The sequence below is a fragment of the Fusarium phalaenopsidis genome, assembly GCF_050370095.1.
Source record: "Fusarium phalaenopsidis strain FUZ10S chromosome Unknown contig_32298, whole genome shotgun sequence".
NCBI lineage: Eukaryota > Fungi > Ascomycota > Sordariomycetes > Hypocreales > Nectriaceae > Fusarium > Fusarium phalaenopsidis.
The window spans coordinates 470,917-483,937 of NW_028145407.1; the positions used below are offsets into that span (position 1 = coordinate 470,917).

Below are 13,021 nucleotides of genomic sequence, written 5' to 3' on the forward strand. Positions count from 1 at the left end.
TGATTGAAAAGGTTTGGTGTTTGACTTTGTGCGTCAGTTTCGCCCAAGCATATCATGACGGCTCTCAATATATACTCATCAGCATCTCTTCAAGTTTTTTACGTAAGAAGGGTCTTAAGTTAGGAAGGGGAAAATAATTGAAGGCAGGGCAGAGTTCTCACAAGATCCCTCTTAGCTAATCTTTTTGATCTTATGCTGAGACTTATTAAGGCCGCTTCTTTACCAAAGAATCACGTATTTTCATAGGTAGGCACTCGGATGGACTATCAATATAAGCTATACAAATAGTTTTCTAGTCAAACATTCGTTGTCCTGTTGAAGAGATCGAGATGGTGCCAAGTTGACTGGCCGTGGATAGAGCTTGGAATCAATATTGCACAACGGAGGCACACATTTCCACTTCATTGAAGAATTCGCCAGCCAAGCTCGAGCAGTCAAACACCATACCAACATTGCTAACCGAGGACACCCATTGTTAGCTTGGCCTAGCGATGCCGCACCTCCAACTCAGGGCAACCGTGGCTTGGTGTCTAATGCGGCCTTATTTCAACCGACAAGATCCTGGCTCTCCTGGCGTTTCTGAGACTGCATTGCTCAGTTCAGAAGGGCCGAGGTAGGTTAAAAATATCTTTAATTTATTGTGATTCTACCCACTTCTGCCGAACCGCTGTTGCCGTGTCTCATAATCGTACGTGGGAACTGAAGAGGGTCTCCACGGCATGCACTGCAGCAGCACACATGAACAGAGACAATGTCAGTATTCCGTAGCTAAACATGTCATGATCTCACGCTGCAATGTATTCATTTCAAAGGTACTTTTGCACAAGAGAAGCTGACGTTATCCCCACCAGCACATCCTTATTAAACTGAGAACGCCCATGACGCAGCTGTGTCTTTAAGCCCCTCCATCGGGCTATTTGCAGCGCCCTCGAGCCGTTGACCCAGTACCTGCAGGCTTCAGGTCGCATCTTTGTGATTTGCCGTGTTGTACGGCCCGTGACGTCGCATCGTGGTCCATTGCACCTCCCATTGGGCCGTCGGTGCTCGACGGGGAATGCTTACACCTCGTATACTGCCGTGTTGCTTCTGAGCATCAAAGTCTTTTTGACTGACGATCATCTGTAAGCGCGGCCGACTGCGGAGTTGTATTACATCCCGCTGTGTTTTGCTGTGGATCTCGCGGCGGCCGATCGACCGGTGATGCAGTATATATTAAACAGACAGAATCCCATACAAAGTTACAATGGTACAATTAATCAATTGACAAGTTCTCTACGACACCATGCTTTCAAACGCTCTCTTCCTTGTTGCCAGTATCGCTGGACTCGTTGCGGCCTCACCGTATCCTCCATGTGAGCACCAGACCATCTGCATCGATGCCATCAACACATGTGGTATTAGATACGGAGCGTGAGTGGCCCTTACCTCTTAGAAAAAGCTTCACAGAATACTGACACGAACTATAGCTGTTACGATGTGTGCTCTCCCCAAGACTCTCCTACGGCTCCTCCTTGTCCAGCAACATCTACATCGGTCGAGTACCCGGAAATCACAGCCGATTAAGCAGTAGACAACGAGAGAGTTGTCTGGGCCAGGGAGCAGCGAATGCTGTAGTAGCATATCAGTCGTACGAGGGCTATGAACGGTTTCTCTTAGATGGCCAACACTTGTATTTTGGTGGGCCACGCGTCTATATCACCAAGAATAGTCAAACCAGTTACTCATCCCCCAATGCATCTTCCGTATAGTACTCAGCGCCACCGCTTCTACAACTAGTAATATGCGTTGCCAGGCGTGCTTGTGCTCGTACTCCGTGCATAGTCGGCCGCAGATCCTGGGAACGCACCAACTGGAGCCGATGGGCTTCCTCTGATCTCATCATCCGAACTCAAGTCATCAACGAAGCCATCATCTTCCTCTGGGGGAGATCGCATGGCTTCTAGGACATCCCTGTCAAGGGAAGGCGGCTCATACGGCTTGATGGTGTGAATCTCACGTCCTGATGGCATCTTGCTCAGGAGTGTGTTGACAGGAGGGATGGCTTGCGTGTTCATCTGTTCTTGTCAGAAAATGCTTCCGTATTTGCGCATGACTGCTTACTGTGTCGTTGATCTTGTTCCACTTGGCGTCAAGCATCTCCAAGATGCGTGTTTCCTCCAGCTTGCCTGCATCAGCTCCCCACGCAGCCTCCTTATCCACCCGTCGATCTTCTCGCTTCTCCGTGATATCCTTCTTGAACCGGCTGAAGCTGAGGCCCTTTTTGTTATCCTTGACCTCAACGCCCAACTCTGAGAGGCCGGCGCGAACCCATCCAATACCTTCAGCCGTTTGGCCTCCCAGCTCAGCGTCGATACCGAAGAACCGACAAGCGCGGGCCCGGCATGTTCGGCGAAGATCCTCCAGGTACTTTAGTAGACCGCTGTTGATCTTGTGAGATCCTGAGCCGGCTGAGCTGCATAGGGAAGATGCCTTGGCAGCATGTTCTGACGCTGCCAAGCATAGACGGGCATAAAGGTGAGCGCGGACCTTTGGGATATCTGGCGCTTTGAACATCCATTCCTTGTCGTTCTTGTTCCTGTCTTGAGCGACGATCGCTGGGTATGGATCATCCTTGAGAACAGCAAGTAAAGTTGCTTCTGCCAAGGCCAGGCATGAGAGGGCTCGGGCTGTACCAGGTGAGACATCGGCGCATGGTGGGCTCGTTGTGATGTGTTCTCCTCGCCCAGCAAGATAGTCATACACAGAAGCGGCCTCCAACAGTGATTTTGTCGCTGAAGTGATTGCACTCGTCCTGCCTTGTGCGCCGAGAAACTCGCCGTTGGTCGAATAGAGAGGCTGTAAAGCAGATCGGGCAGTCAGGACATGCGAGAAGCCCAATGTTGAGAGAACAAAGAATATCTCATATTCCAGAGACGAAATCTTGACTCGAGCCCTCTCACGTCCTGGAACAATATCACCTGACAGCGTTGGTCTCCATTCGATGGCCGGGGATGTCTTGAGAACGATGCTGATGAACTCCCCGTTGGGCAGGTTTCTGCTGCTCAAGCCATCATCAACAGCGAGAAGGTAGGGTATGTACCCGTTGAGACTCGATATGGCCGTATTGAGGTTCGAGATCTGAGAGCTAGGAGGAAGTCTCTTGTGCTTCTTGAGCGTATCTCGAACCACCCCGCGATATGTGCTGGCGTTGAGGGGCAGCGAGGGATGTGAGTCGGAGCTGAAGCTGGATGAGAAGGAGAAGGCGGATGTCGTCGGGAGGACAAAGGGGAAAGGCATCTTATACTAGACGAGAGCTTGAGGGTATAAAATGAGATTCAGATGTTGAAGCAAGGGAAAGCATGGGGATTCTGTGACGCAACGGGCTTGCCAAGCTCTTGGAAGCATCGCCATACTGTGCAGAAACCTGCCAGATTGACACTGTACCACAGCACTGACGTCTGCGGCCGGGGTTTCACCGGAATTCGGAGCTCCTTTTCAGGGCCAAGGTCGAGTTTCTAGAAGCTCCACCAAAATTTCCGGGGTTTGCAGGCTGTCATCTTAAACACCACGCAAGCAGGTCCCGCCCGCCGCCCTCTCTCCTTTCAACACCAAGGGAGCTCCATTGTGTGCTCTTGATGACGCTCGCTTCTCCCACAGATTCCTCGTTCCCGCGGTGACAATGGCTGGCCCTTCCCCGTCACCGCACAAGCCTCGTCGCAGGACCAAGAAGACCGGCAATGGCGGCGACAGGCCGTCTCGCTCAGAGGCCCTGGTGAGGGCGCCTGCTTTTCCCCTTGCCGCGTTTCTCTGGCCGGCGCGCACTTCTTCGTCGCATTGGGAGGTGTTGCCCGTGATTCTCATGGTTGTTGGTCTGTTTAGATGGGCTGCTGGATTATGGGGATATTCTGGTGAGTAGCTTCCATCATGTCATGACACGCGAGCACGTATGCTAACGTGGACTACCTCGCAGGTCACCGCAAGCCGCCCATGTTTGGAGACTACGAAGCGCAACGACACTGGATGGAGGTGACGACGCAACTCCCCGTCTCGCAGTGGTATTTCCACGATCTCCAGTGGTGGGGACTCGACTATCCTCCCCTGACCGCCTACCATAGCTGGGTTCTGGGCAAGATCGGAGCTCTCATCGACCCCTCGTGGTTCGCCCTCTTCGCTTCTCGAGGTAACGAGGACCCCAACCTCAAGATCTTTATGAGGGCGACCGTCATAATCTCGGAATACCTCATTTACGTCCCGGCCGCGATTGTCTTTGTGCGACGGTATAGTCGTCTCCAAGGAGTTGCCAACTGGAACGCCTGGCTTGCGCTCGTCGCCATTCTGATGCAGCCTTCGACTATCCTCATTGACCATGTCCACTTCCAGTACAACACTGTCATGCTGGGTTTCGTGCTTGCGAGCATGTCTAGCATGATTGCAGAACGTTACAAGTGGGCTGCCGTTTTCTTCGTTGGAGCGCTGGGATTCAAGCAGATGGCTCTGTACTATGCCTTCAGCGTCTTTTCTTACCTGCTTGGACGATGCGTCTTCCCTCGGATTAACCCGACCAGACTCTTTGGCATTGCTCTCGTTACTATCATTTCCTTCGCCATTCTCTTACTGCCTCTGATCCTGGGCACTCTTCATGATGCGAAGCAGGGAATCGATCCATATGCGGAATCAGATGGAGCTCAACCACCTCTCCCTCTATTCCCCCAACTTGCGGAAATTCTCGACACCAAGGCCTTTTACTACCCTCTCGTTGTGCAACTGGTCCAGATGGTCCACCGAGTGTTCCCCTTTGCTCGTGGCCTGTTTGAGGACAAGGTTGCCAACTTCTGGTGTGCTGCCAACGTCGTTATCAAGCTCCGCCAGTGGCCAGCAGCTCTGCTTCAGAAGGTGGCCCTCGGCGCGACACTTGCCTCTATTATCCCTCCCAACATCATCCTGTTCCTGCGACCTCGAAAGACGACGTTGCCCCTGGCGTTTGCCGCCACGGCTTGGGGCTTCTTCCTGTTTAGCTACCAGGTTCACGAGAAGAGTGTCCTGTTGCCGCTCATGCCCATGACACTGCTCTTGGCTGGAAAACAAGGATTGAGCAAGGATACTCGGGCTTGGGTTGGATTCGCCAACCTCTTGGGAGCCTGGACCATGTTTCCCCTGCTCAAGCGAGTTGACTTGAGAGTTCCGTATGCAGTCTTGACCCTTCTTTGGTCATATCTGCTTGGTCTCCCACCTACCTCTTTGAGCGCCTATTTCCAGGAAGGTCAAGCCGCCTGGGCTCAATGGGCAACAGCTCTGCTCCATTGGATATTCTATGCCGCCATGGTGGGCTGGCATGTTGTTGACGCACTGGCTGTGCCCCCTGTCGACAAGCCGGACCTCTGGGTCGTTGCCAATGTTGGCATTGGAGCGGCTGGGTTCATCATCTGCTATCTTTGGTGTTTGTTGAAACTTGTTCAGGAATCTGATCTCTTTCCAACAAAGACGACCAAGAAGGGCAAGACGTCATAGATTTGTAATATCAGACTAATAGTGTACATCATGTGAAGATAAATAAAAAGCTCGAAATAGAGTGCCCGTTGATATTAAGAGGTTTGAGAATCAGCAAGGACGCCACCAACTTGTGCATGCTTGCCGTAACTCCACAAGGATGAGACTATCGATTTCAAAAGCGATGACGAATAGGAAACCTTTGCGTCGACCGATCAACCTGATTTTGATCTGTGAAATGTCTTGGCTTTATTTCCAGCTGGGCTCGAGAATAGGACGCTTGGATCGAGCTAGTGATGCTCATACAAGGAGAGAGAGAATTAGTGGTGTTTATACGATGTGAGATCTGGACTCCTATTTAAGCTTATGCTCAACCTCCTTCCTCGTGGCCCTCATGACCCTCATGGCCCTCATGGGATACTTTGGCTTTATAGCTTCTGGTATACGAGACCTCGAGATGCCTTTGTGTAAAGCTATTACCGTCGCCCTCTTGGCCTTGTCAGGCTTTGGGGCCAACGCTGGGCCATGTATGATAGGGATGGTGAATTAAGCCGGGGAGATATAACAAAAGCTCAACATAGCGTTTTCCAGGACTCGTGATCATGCGATCAAGTGTTTGATTAAGACTGTAGCACTACAGCGGTCGAAAGTAAAGTTGTCAGTGACCCAGTCGAAGTCCAAGGTGGCAGTTGACTTCATGCGGCACAATGGATGCCTTCTATATGCCTTTATTACCCATGTCTCTAAACCATACCTACAGCACAAATCTAAAGTTGGGGTTCTCGTGAGGATTCTCAGAAGCACCAGCCAGCAGCAGATGAGTCGGCACGTCTGCACTCGTCCAGTTAACTCCTTGAGCCTTGTTTCGAAGAGCATTCTGCCTCTGCATCCACAGCCTCATAAGAATGGTGACGATGATGGCAGCAGCCAGGAAGGAGTAGTTGGTCACCAGTGCCGGGATGTACTTTGGCGCGCTGTCGGGGGTGAAGACGTTGCTCGAGACGAGGCCGGCTGCGTTGCCGAAGAAAGTGATGAAGGCAATGTTGCTGTTTGAGATTAGCATGAGATATACTCAAGAGTCGATAGAAGGGACTTACAACGCGCGCCTGTCTTCAGAGAGAACGTTGTTTTGATGCCACGAGTGAAACACGATGGACGGAGTGAAGCAACCGCCAACAATGAGGAAGACTGCAAAGTAGGCGACGCCGATATGGCTCTCGACATCAATCGAGGCAATAATGATGAATCCGATACAAGACTATGGGCATATTAGGAAATAGTTCAAGAATGATTTACCTTAGACTCACCAGTGTGAAGGCTGAGAGCAAGTGATACGTTCGCTCACGGAAGTAGTCCGAGCTGATGGCAGTGCTGAAGAGAAGCACGGCAGACACCATGTAAGGAGCAACAGTGTAAAGGTTGGTCTTGACAGCCGAGTAGCCCTTTATTTGTGTCAGATGGAGTATTCAGTAGGTGCTTTCAATGCCACTCACCAGCTTAGCAACAATAAGAGGGGTAAAGTTCCCGACAGATGCATTGGTGACGCCGAAGCAGAAGGCGATAAACGCCCAAGCCCAGAGCTTCCAGTCTCTCAAGGGGGCAAAGAAGTCGCGGATCTGGAACTTGGATCCAACAGCTTGAGAGGCATCGCGGAGGGATCGGAGACGGCAGATTTCTCGCTCCCGGTCTGTAAGGAATGAGGACTCTTTGTGAGGGGGATGAGGAAGAAAGACCCTAGATTTGTTAGTTTAAATATCCTTATATATAACCACAGCTTGGTTATGATAGGCAATAGGGGCAGAACATACAGAGCAATCAACCCAATTGTGATTGTCAGAGCACCCTCAACCAGATAAAGGTACTGCCAGCCATGAAGCGAGCCGTCAATCTGGAACAGGCCGAAAGCGATCAACCCAGAGAAGGCTCCCGAAAATGTCTGACTGCCATAGAACAGTGCGATTCTCTTGGCTAACTCATCTCTCTTGTACCACTGAGTCAAGTAGAAGACACCGCCGACTCCGAAGCCGGCTTCTGCCATACCCAAGAGAATTCGGAGTGCAGCGAGACCGGCAAAGTTCTTGCATGCCGGTGAGAGAATCACGGTGGTTCCCCAGAAGAGGAGATAGCAGGGCAGTGTCCATCTGGCTGAGAGTTTGCGGGTGAGCATGTTTGCTGGCACAGTCAAGCTATTGACAGGGTTAAAATTGCGTCTTGGACGATAGGAGGCCTATACTTACGCGCAGTATGGGACATAGAATACTGAGACGAGGATGTTGTACTCATATTTGGTGAACCCAAGATCAACATCAATACCATCAGTCTTGGCAGCACCCAAGTTGTTTCGGTCCAGAGCACTGAGATAAAGTTAGACTTGTGATTTCAGAGAACTCGAGGATAAAACTCACTTGAACAAGTACATGAAGAACAGAAGGGGCAAGACCCGAAGATCAATCTTTCGGACAACCCTCCTCTCCTCCTCAGGATCGATCGAAGGTTCCTCGTGGACGTCGACATGAGGTTTCACGCCTCCCTCTTCGAGGACGTCTGACACCACGACAGGGTCTGATATATCCTTGGAAGAAGCCATTGTTGAGTTTACTTAACGATGATCTCGACACTGCCATACTGTGGAAGCTGTTCATGATATCTAGACATCTTATATATGCACCTGTCGAACGGTTCGACACCAAAGAACATGGGATAAGACTAGGTGAATCATGCTAATACTGGCCCTCTATTACGCCATCTCTACCCAGTCGTCAAAAACTCGCTTCCCCGCCGCTGTTGGACCAGGTTACATGGGATAGATCAACGGGGTTCCCAACGAACTGGGCTCACTCCTATCTAAACAGGAAATAACACGGCCCTGCCCAAGTGGATTCGCGCGCCTAGTCTTGCCGTATCACTACTAGTATAGGATTCGCGTCCTAGATGGATCGTCTAAGCGAGGGATATGGAGTCATTGATTGTTGGCTCGTCATTGGGTCCCCGGAATTTGAAGATATTCGGATCCATGCATGCGTGGAAATAAATTTATCTGCTGACTCGTGGGAATCTGGATGATTTCCAATCATGATAAAAAGACGCCGTCTCTGTGAGTTTGGGTATAGTCTCGGGCTTCTATATATTTGTTTAGGTATAGGCTATCTTCCTCTAAATCACCGATCCCCGAAGGTGAAGCGTCTTCAAGTTGTCCACACGCCGTCTACGTTCGTTGACCCCGGCGAGATACCGCGGCGTCCACTCATCCTGCCACTCCAAGAGGCCTAGGCTGTCCCCGCCTGCACCTGCGAGGATCGAGTGTAGCTGGTTCAGGAACTCGACGCTGCCTGGGTACTTGTTGTAGTGAAAGAGCGCCGTCTTGTGGTCCACCTCTTCGAGCCGCTTCTTTTCCCATTCTTCCATTTCCGATATCGGGGGTAGTTTTAGTTTTCCGGAGAGGTACGATGCTACCAGTGCGGCTTGGTATTCAAAGATCCTGAAAGACACGCTGTTTTGAACAAGGCCGACAAACGAGAGAGTAGGGTCTTCTCTCCAGAAAGTATGCAGGTATGTTCCCGGGACCCAGTCTGCAGTGAATTTTGGGTCGTAATTGTGAACTGCTTGAGGTGGTGATAGGAAAGGAAATGAGACGTGGTATCCCGTGGCAAAGATGATGGCATCTGGTCGAACTGGAGCGCCCCCATCCTTGAAGAAGTAATCTCCTGTGCTTGGATCGACATGGCTCAACTCGGGTCGCACCGATATTCCGTCGACCCCTTCTAAGGAAGTCGGATACATCCAGCTTACGCTCCGATGGGAGACTGTGAGGCTGGACACGACGGGCATGAGATCACGAATGAGATCTAGGGCGGTGATGCCGTTGCCGACAATGATGACAGTCTGTTGGGTCAGAACTGCTTTCTCACAGTGTAAGCTGCGGTAACTTACCTTGTTCTTATATGCTTGAACTGATCGAAAGTACTTGGAGTGCAAGGCATGGCCTGGAAAGTTCCGATTGTACTCTTGGAGACCTGGTATTGAAGGGATCTTGGGAACCCAGTAGATGCCAGTTGCGACGACAAGGGCATCAAACGATTCTTCGTACCAATAATCGTCATCAGACTCGGATCTTCTCAAAGTCAAGACCCATTTTGAGTCTTTCTTAGAGGCCTGTTCAAGGGTCGTGTTCAAGACAAGAAAGTCGGCATGTCTCGCATGAAGCGTGTGGATATACTTCAAGACACGGGCTGCAGAAGGGAACATTGGATCCGTATCCTCGGTTGGGGGAGTATTGTCAACTTGAGAGAAGTGAACATAGGTGTAAGACATGATGTCCTAGCATGATGAGTAAAATACAAATTTGGCTCTTTCGAAATCACATACAACGTTGACGTTTGTAGTCAGAGTCTCGTAAACTGGCGCTGTAGTCCATCTTTGCAGTTGTTGTTTTGGTGTTCGTACTGGCAGTATAGAAGGCGGCTGAACAGGAGGATCTACAAGACTCGGGTGAACCATAGGATCAGCAGGCGGTACATCAGGATCTGGATCAAAGTTCCTATCAATCGTCAGTCGAATATAACTTCAACTCGAGACTGAAGTCGTACCATGCCCCTCCAACTTCAGCCCTCCGCTCAAACACCTTGATCACGTCAAAGGCGTTGCTCCTCCTCAACGCCTCTGCGGCTGCTGCCCCAGATGGACCGGCGCCGATTACGGCGACTCTCTTGGCCGTGGACATGTTGGAGCGTGATGCGACGGGTTGGGGAATGTGTGAGAGTGTCTCAAGTTGATTGGGCCGTATTTATCACCGGTCTTATATCCGGAAAATACCGTCGTACAATGAGGAAAGAAACGACAAATCCTTAAAGATTCGCAACCTGCAGCTGAAATAGCATCATCGAATTCCCCACAGCCTTGATCCTCCGGGGGTTTATCAAGCTCACGGTTACATGCACCCGATGGCTTGAGTCATGGGCCCCGAGATGGTGAAGGGATCTGGAGACGAGTTGAAGGATTGTAGTTAACTAATGTCAACCGGGGTTTATAGACGCCGTTTATGATCACGCAATGGGGGCTAACTGGATACGACATGCCATTCTCCAGTTCGTAGACGACTCTTCGGTTAGCGTTTCTCGATATCTTTACCGTCGACTTACACTCGAGTTGAGGGGATCTTAATACCCGTAACCCACCTACGGCAATACCTGAATTCAATATTCAAGCTCATCAAAATGACTAGTCCAGCCAGTTCAATTATCATTGTTGGTATAGCCAAGCCTTGATCCATTCGCTCAGTATCTCGTAATAATGACTTCTAGGCGCCGGCGTGTTTGGGCTCTCCTCGGCGCTGCACTTGCAACAACGTGGCTACCGAAACATCAAGATATTCGACAAGCAGGACTATCATGCTTCAGCATACTCACCCTTCAACGGCGGTGATTCGGCATCATCCGGTGAGTGTTTAGCTGTCAAGTCTCGTGTTAAGCTAACACGCTGCCATCAGATAGCCACAAAGTCATCCGAAGTGCGTACGGAGACTCAGCCATACTGCAAAACCTAGCAAACCGCGCCATAGGCAAATGGAAGCAATGGAACAAGGAATCTGGCCAGGAACTGTTCCTAAACACCGGCTGGGCGCGCCTCACAGACATTGGCAGACCTCAAGACGTCGACATTGAGACCTTCAAGACAATGAGTGAGGCCGGACTAGGCCACACGCAGTACTTTCTGCATTCGGACCAAGATCTCAAAAGAGCAGAGGCCGATGGATGGGGCGGTGCCCGTCTTGATCAATTTCAACGACGCAGTCGCGGTCTCGCCCTTGACGGTGTCTTTGACTCCAACGCAGGGTTGGCAAACGCTGACTTGGCATGCAAGTACGCCCTTGACCTTATAGAAGAGGGAGGCGCAGAGACCTACTTTGGGGACAAGGGCGAGCTCTCTTCCTTGATCAGAGACGACAAAGACGCTCGTCGGGTCATTGGGATCGTGACCAAGGATGGGGAGCGTCACTTTGCGGATCTGGTCATTGTTGCTGCTGGCCCGTTTTCTCCTCTCATTGTGCCGGAGCTGAAGAGCTTCATGACGACCACGGCTGGTAACTTTGTCTTTATCAAAGTGCCTGAGAATTTGCAGCATCGTTATCGCGCTGATGTGTTTCCTACTTGGGCTTGGAACTATGCTGGAAGCTCAGAGAGTGGAGGACTTACCGGGTTCCCTTTGGATAGTGAGTTCTTTGATTCTTTTCCCTATTTTCTCCTACTATACGACTCGCACTTTGTTCTTTGTGTTGCAAGACTGACCCAAGTAGGAAACGGCATTCTCAAAATCTCGTATCGCTCTCTGAAATGGACCAATCCATCAGACACAGACTCGGAAACATCTTTCTCAGCCCCAGCAACTGCTGAAGAGGTAGAGAAGCGAGGACCACCGCTTTCGCCGATCGCAGAGACTAAGGACTTTGTGAGGGAGAATCTGCCAGATTTGGTCGGGGCAGAGATCACTGCGGTAAAGATGTGTTGGTATGCAGACACTGTTGATCTCGACTTTGTAATCGATCGCGTACCGGAGACTGAAGGTCTTTTGGTCGTCACTGGCGGAAGCTTTCATGGTGAGTTATCTGCACAAATTGGAGACTTGACGCTTACAGGTTATAGGCTTCAAGTTCTTGCCGGTTCTGGGCGAGTACGTTGTAGATGTATTGGAAGGAAAGGAGAATAAGTACACGCAATTCTGGCGATGGAGAACTCCTACAAAGGAGCAAAAGGAGAGGATCCTGCAAAACACTCTGTCAAATGAGAGGGTGTGGGCGAAGCAGAAGCTGGCCACTCCCGAAGACCTCAAATGGTAGGGCCGACTTGAGCCTCATAGGGTGTCGATAAGGAAGGCATATGCTCCTTCCGATTTCTGCTATGATTTGCGAGACAAGACGTTGCATTTGAAACGTGTCACGGTGTGGTGATTTGTCTTGCTGTGGAGGTTCCTTGGGTGTAGCGCGATATAAGGCTGCGAGAGGAGGACAGGCATGTGGTGGACCAGGGGCTTGAAGAAGAGATGCTAAAATAGATTAGCACATTATATGGACCAAGTGACTTAAAATGTACCCATATTTCTGTCAACTACCCAAGATGGTGTCGGTTAGACAGGAACAACTCGATTGGAGGTATGAGGTTGTATCGGAAACAACCTTGAAGCAATCTAGTGCCCGTGTTTGCATGGCTTGGCAGTTACTTTCACCCATCAAAATCAATGCTGACGCTGCAACTCCAACAAAAAAGGTTGCCCGCTTACAACCTTCAAGGCTGAGGCTGACACCCCCGAGTGCTACCCAGCGATGCATAGCCAGAAGAAGTTGCTGACTGTGTTGCTGCTGAGAGCCAAATCTAGTTATCTCACTCTAGCCGAGATCTTGGCCAGGCTGAGCACTCACTGGTTTACACTTTAGTTTCCCATGATTAGGTTTCTCGGGCTTGGAGAGGAAACTTGGCCTTCGAGTTTCGGACTTCACCAACAAAGGGTTAAGGTTGGCATTCTGGCCAGTGCTGCACCATGAAACTCACAAGTCCAAGAACTT

The 13,021-nt window shown here is 50.5% G+C and overlaps 6 protein-coding genes across 6 annotated transcripts; 3 read left to right on the forward strand and 3 right to left on the reverse strand.

Moving 5' to 3' along the window:
- Window positions 1–1,282: 1,282 nt before the first annotated feature.
- LRP88_06732 (uncharacterized protein) lies at window positions 1,283–1,563 on the forward strand (the record flags this gene model as incomplete). Its single annotated transcript, XM_083243270.1, has 2 exons — window positions 1,283–1,410; window positions 1,467–1,563. 2 exons carry the CDS (start codon window positions 1,283–1,285, stop codon window positions 1,561–1,563), a joined length of 225 nt encoding a protein of 74 aa, XP_083100494.1.
- A 209-nt stretch (window positions 1,564–1,772) lies between these two features.
- On the reverse strand, window positions 1,773–3,276 carry LRP88_06733 (uncharacterized protein; the record flags this gene model as incomplete). Its single annotated transcript, XM_083243271.1, has 2 exons — window positions 1,773–2,041; window positions 2,094–3,276. 2 exons carry the CDS (start codon window positions 3,274–3,276, stop codon window positions 1,773–1,775), a joined length of 1,452 nt encoding a protein of 483 aa, XP_083100495.1.
- A 382-nt stretch (window positions 3,277–3,658) lies between these two features.
- LRP88_06734 (dolichyl-P-Glc:Man(9)GlcNAc(2)-PP-dolichol alpha-1,3-glucosyltransferase) lies at window positions 3,659–5,487 on the forward strand (the record flags this gene model as incomplete). The annotated part of the gene is made up of 2 exons (XM_083243272.1): window positions 3,659–3,887; window positions 3,950–5,487. 2 exons carry the CDS (start codon window positions 3,659–3,661, stop codon window positions 5,485–5,487), a joined length of 1,767 nt encoding a protein of 588 aa, XP_083100496.1.
- A 733-nt stretch (window positions 5,488–6,220) lies between these two features.
- LRP88_06735 (uncharacterized protein) lies at window positions 6,221–8,053 on the reverse strand (the record flags this gene model as incomplete). Its single annotated transcript, XM_083243273.1, has 7 exons — window positions 6,221–6,512; window positions 6,564–6,724; window positions 6,774–6,908; window positions 6,960–7,200; window positions 7,275–7,652; window positions 7,704–7,820; window positions 7,872–8,053. The coding sequence occupies 7 exons, from the start codon at window positions 8,051–8,053 to the stop codon at window positions 6,221–6,223; spliced, it is 1,506 nt and encodes a 501-aa protein (XP_083100497.1).
- A 566-nt stretch (window positions 8,054–8,619) lies between these two features.
- LRP88_06736 (uncharacterized protein) lies at window positions 8,620–10,186 on the reverse strand (the record flags this gene model as incomplete). Its single annotated transcript, XM_083243274.1, has 4 exons — window positions 8,620–9,348; window positions 9,397–9,783; window positions 9,832–10,003; window positions 10,053–10,186. The coding sequence occupies 4 exons, from the start codon at window positions 10,184–10,186 to the stop codon at window positions 8,620–8,622; spliced, it is 1,422 nt and encodes a 473-aa protein (XP_083100498.1).
- A 493-nt stretch (window positions 10,187–10,679) lies between these two features.
- Window positions 10,680–12,298, forward strand: LRP88_06737 (NAD(P)/FAD-dependent oxidoreductase; the record flags this gene model as incomplete). The annotated part of the gene is made up of 5 exons (XM_083243275.1): window positions 10,680–10,713; window positions 10,767–10,901; window positions 10,952–11,674; window positions 11,759–12,025; window positions 12,105–12,298. 5 exons carry the CDS (start codon window positions 10,680–10,682, stop codon window positions 12,296–12,298), a joined length of 1,353 nt encoding a protein of 450 aa, XP_083100499.1.
- Between the last annotated feature and the right edge of the window lie 723 nt (window positions 12,299–13,021).